The 4,854-nt window shown below is 36.4% G+C and overlaps 1 protein-coding gene across 1 annotated transcript; it reads right to left on the bottom strand.

Moving 5' to 3' along the window:
* Positions 1 to 2,725: 2,725 nt before the first annotated feature.
* Positions 2,726 to 4,216, bottom strand: LOC128132464 (uncharacterized). The gene has a single exon (XM_052769049.1). The coding sequence runs from the start codon at positions 4,214 to 4,216 to the stop codon at positions 2,726 to 2,728; it is 1,491 nt and encodes a 496-aa protein (XP_052625009.1).
* Between the last annotated feature and the right edge of the window lie 638 nt (positions 4,217 to 4,854).

Raw genomic sequence — 4,854 nt, 5'->3', positions numbered from 1 at the left:
TACTAACGGTAACACTGACCTGCTCTTATACATATATATAAATATTATTAACTTATAATATTATAAAGTATAAGGGTTGAATTTTAACTTTTATAGGGCTTAACTTGGAATTAAAGAATTCATGACAGAAAACTTTTCAAATTCCAAAACTTGAGGGCAAGTTTTGAAAATATTCAAAACTAATTAATTCCATAACTTATGTGTTTAAAGTAGTTTTAACTAAAAAACTCTTCAAGTTCCGTAACTTGAGGACAAGTTAAGAAAGACTTTAAACTAATAAAAGAATGTAACTTTTCTTTATTTTGTAACTTATGGAATTAATTAAGGTTACACATTTTATTACTTAATGAAGTGACTCTTGAACCTACATAACTTGAGGACAAGTTATGGAGTCATAAAATCATTTAATGAGGATAATACTCTTCATTTTGTAACCTTTGCCATCTTTTATGAGTTTTAAGAAACTTGAATGTGTCCTTTCATGTAACTTGAGGACAAGTTATACAAACACATTTTAGAATCATCTCTTAGATTAAAATGGATTGAAAACACATAATCAATTAACTTATCTATTAATCTAAGCAACTCATATGAACAAAGATAATTCACATCAAACTTTTTCATGTAATTAGCATAACTTTTAAACTAATACAAAACATGAATCTATTGACAATTATCTTTGAAATTAGATTAGCATGAACATTACCACATCAAAAACAAGTTTATAAGTCCAAAAACATCTTAGGGTAATGTTCCTAGTCCATTTCTAGCCAAAAAAACTCGAAAATATGTTGTCTGGGGCTCCTACTCGTCGAGTGTATCAACCTACGCGATGAGTAGGATGATTTTCTTCACGGACTTGGCGAGTCCAGTGCCCAGAAAGCCAGAAAATCAATTTTTTTCAGCATTTTTCAGCAATTTGCATCAAGTATAATTGAAAACAAGCCTAGACTCTAATACCACTGTTGGGTTTTGAGCATTCTAACACTCCTAAGTGTACATGCAACCCTAAATACCTTGGATCTATGTTTTCTCTATTATACATGCAATTATGAACTTTCCAAGGTATTCATCCTAACTAGCATAATAACATTGATTCATATGAATATGTCAAGTTAGAATTACATACCTCTTTGATGTAGAATTTCTTCATGAAGCTTGAGTGCCTAGTGCCCCAAGTGTGACACCTCAAATGGTTCACACAACACCAAATACACTTGGAATAACTTGAGAGAATATACACACTTCATGAAAATCGGCTAGCCCTTTCTATTACTCATAGTCGCAAAATATACACTCATGAAAAGAATTACCATAAACTGTGAAGTCGTCCATAAAAACTTCAATGATTTCCTCAACAAATTCCGAAAAAATACTTACCATACACCTTTGAAAAGTGGCTGGAGCATTGCAAAGCCCAAAAGGCATTCGCCTATATGCAAATGTTCCGAAGGGACATGTGAAAGTAGTTTTTTCTTGGTCCTCTGGTGCAACGGGTATTTGATGGAAACCGGAATATCCATCCAAGCAACAATAATGTGTTTTTCCCGCTAACCTTTCCAACATTTGATCAATGAAGGGAAGTGGGAAATGGTCTTTCCGGGTTGAGGAATTGAGCCGTCTATAATCAATGCAAACTCTCCACCCGTTTTGCACACGGGTGGGGACTAACTCACCTTGGTCATTCTTTGTAACGGTAATACATGTCTTCTTCGGCACAACTTGGACCGGACTTACCCATTTACTATCTGATATAGGGTAAATCATTCCCGCATTCAACAACTTCAAAATCTCCTTTTTTACAACCTCCATCATTGGAGGATTCAGACGCCTTTAAGCTTCTCGGGAAGGCTTGTAATCTTCTTCCATAAGGATTTTGTGCATGCAAAGCGAAGGACTTAGCCCTTTGATGTCGGCTATAGTCCACCCAATTGCTTCCTTATATTCCTTCAAAGTGGTGACAAGTTCATCCTCTTCTTTTGTTGACAACTTGGTGGAAATGATCATTGGCAAAGTTTCCTTGTCTCCAAGATATGCATACTTGAGATGCTCGGGTAAAGTTTTTAGCTCCAATTCCGGTGCCTGCACAATAGAAGGAACAAGTTTCTCATTAGACATTGGTATTTTCAGCTTTGGAACATCAAACCTCATTTTCTTCTTCTCATCCATGCAAGACACAACCTCCATAATCTCTTTATCAATTGTAAATTGATTGGCAAGTTTTTCCACTCTTTCCTTTTGAAGATTCCTGTCTAAAATGAGAGCTAACACATCAAGATTAGACAAATCAAAACACTCCTCTGTCAATGGTTCAATGACATCAACAAAATTCAAAGATGAAATATCACTTGGATATCTCATAGCATCATAAATATTGAAATTTATCACCTCCCCATCAAATTCCATGGACAATGTACCATCATAAACATCAATTTTCGTCCTAGCTGTTTTCAAAAAGGGTCTTCCTAGAAGAATTGAACTCAAATTTGGTGAGTCATCATCATCCATATCAAGGACAGAAAAATCTGCTGGAAACACTAGTTCATTCACTTGGACTAACACATCTTCTAGCACACCTTTTGGATGTACTAAAGATCTATCAGCCAATTGAATGATTACCCCGGTCTTCTTCAATGTGCCAATATTTAAAGTTTTAAAGATGGAAAATGGCAAAACATTGATAGAAGCTCCAAGGTCTAGCATAGCTCGTGGAACATGAAGATTCCTAATTTGCAAGGAACCGTGAAAACACCCGGATCCTTACATTTTTGAGGTAATCTTTTTGTAACACTGCAGACACATTTTCTCCTACTTTGACAGTTTCATTCCCTTTCAGTTTTTTCTTAGATGTACATAATTCCTTAAGGAATTTTGCATACCTAGGGACTTGTTTGATGGCATCAATAAGAGGAATATTTACCTCTACCTTCCTGAACATCTCCATGATTTCATTGTCTTCACTTTCACGCTTTGACTTGTTTAATCTTGAAGGAAATGGAGGAGGAGTGACTTTTGCTTCAATAGGAACTTGCTTGGAAGGTGTTTTTGACTTCTCTTCTTCTTTCTCTAGCTCCATCTTTTCTTCTTCTTCAACCATCTTTGGACCTTCATATTCTTTGCCATTCCTCAAAGTGATGACACATGCACTATGTTTTGGATTCTTCTTGGTTTGCACGGGTAGTTTTCCTTGTGACTCCAATTTACTCACAGAAGTGGCGAGTTGAGTCATTTGTTGCTCCAAAGTCTTGATGCTCGCTTTGGTCTCATTTTGAAAGGTTTGAGTACTTGTGGCTAAACTCTTAACAATGTCTTCCAAAGACATTCCCGATCCGCTTGAACTACTTCCTTGATGCATGTTTTGAGGTTGATATTGAGATTGATGAGGAGGTTGAGTTGGCTGGAAATGTGATTGATAACTTTGTTGGTGATGCATTTGATTTTGAAATGGGGGTCTTGGTTGATAAGGTGGTGGTCTAGGCTGAAAATTGGTATTAGGTTGATGCCAATTTGGATTGCTTCTTGGCTGGAAGTTTCCTTGTTGTTGACTTGAAAATCCCATAGCTTGAACTGGCTCTACATCTTCTTGTAACATGGGGCACATGTCAGTGGGATGTCCAACTTGTGTACAAATGTCACAAGGTCTAACTGTTGGTGGTTGCACGCCCTTGTCTTTTGCAAGCATCATTACTACCTTAGTCAACTCAGAAAGTTGACTTTCAATTTTTGGAGTAGAAATTTCTTTCACCCCCCTTGGTGCATCACTGTACCACTCTTCTTCTTGGACTGTATGCTTGGACTCTTCTGCCATGTTTTTTATAAGAACTCTGATTTCTATTGGAGTCTTATCAGCTATAGATCCACCACTTGATGCATTGAGTAATCTCCTATCCCAAGATGACATTCCTTCACAAAAATACTGCAACAACTGATATTCTGTAATCCCATGTTGTGGACATCTTGAGCACAATTTCTTGAACCTTTCCCAATAAGTATGCAAGGCTTCTCTCTTTTGTTGGTTGATGCCAATTATCTCTCTACGTAAAGTTGAAGCTCTCATTTCGGGAAAATATTTATCCAGAAACATCCTTGCAAGTTCATTCCATGTTGTGACTGACCCCGATGGTAAGTCATACAACCACTCCTTGGCTGAATCTTGTAAAGCAAAGGGAAATGCCCTTAACTTGATTTGATCTTCTGTGACTTCATGTGGCTTCATACCCACACAAACAACATGAAATTCCTTAAGGAATTTATGTGGGTCTTCATTCTCAAGACCACGGAATGAGGGTAACAAATGGATGAGTCCAAAATTGAGTTCAAAGTTGATTGCTGTAACGCCTGTGTTTCCGGGCTTGCCATTTCTAGCAATGTAATAGTCTAGGTTAACCTCTGTAACCCGTTTTGAAATAATAAGAGTGTATTATTTGAGTATTATGTGTTTTGTGCTTAATTGCTTAATTATGTGGTTTGATTAATTAAGAATAAAAATAAGCGTCAAAATTTAAGTGTAAAATAAACTTAATATCTTTTAATAATGTTGTAGTAGTTGAAACGAGGTTTCCGAATATATATAGAACGCCCAAATCTGACTTCGTATGACGAAGTTATGATTTATCGAAGTTTCGGCTTAGCGGTGAGCAGCATGTTTTACTCGATTTGAGATCGAGGGGTTTTTAGCCGAAGCAATCTAAATGAGAATCGAAGATCTCATTGTTAGTATCAAAGCGATAAAAAGTTATGCGAGAACGGACGTCAAACGAAGAAGTTATGAATTTATAACGAAGTTTTTCTGTCGCGGCCTATTAAAAATAAATAATAAAAATAAAGTCGAAATTAGCCGACGGAGTCTAAACG

Source organism: Lactuca sativa, chromosome 2, assembly GCF_002870075.4.
Source record: "Lactuca sativa cultivar Salinas chromosome 2, Lsat_Salinas_v11, whole genome shotgun sequence".
NCBI classification, from domain to species: Eukaryota; Viridiplantae; Streptophyta; class Magnoliopsida; order Asterales; family Asteraceae; genus Lactuca; species Lactuca sativa.
Note: the sequence above shows the minus strand (reverse complement) of the source record. Positions and strands in the feature narration are given on the sequence as shown.

Coding starts and splice junctions, on each gene's coding strand:
- LOC128132464 (XM_052769049.1), bottom strand. CDS start 4,216: ATGAAGCCACATGAAGTCACAGAAGATCAAATCAAGTTAAGGGCATTT.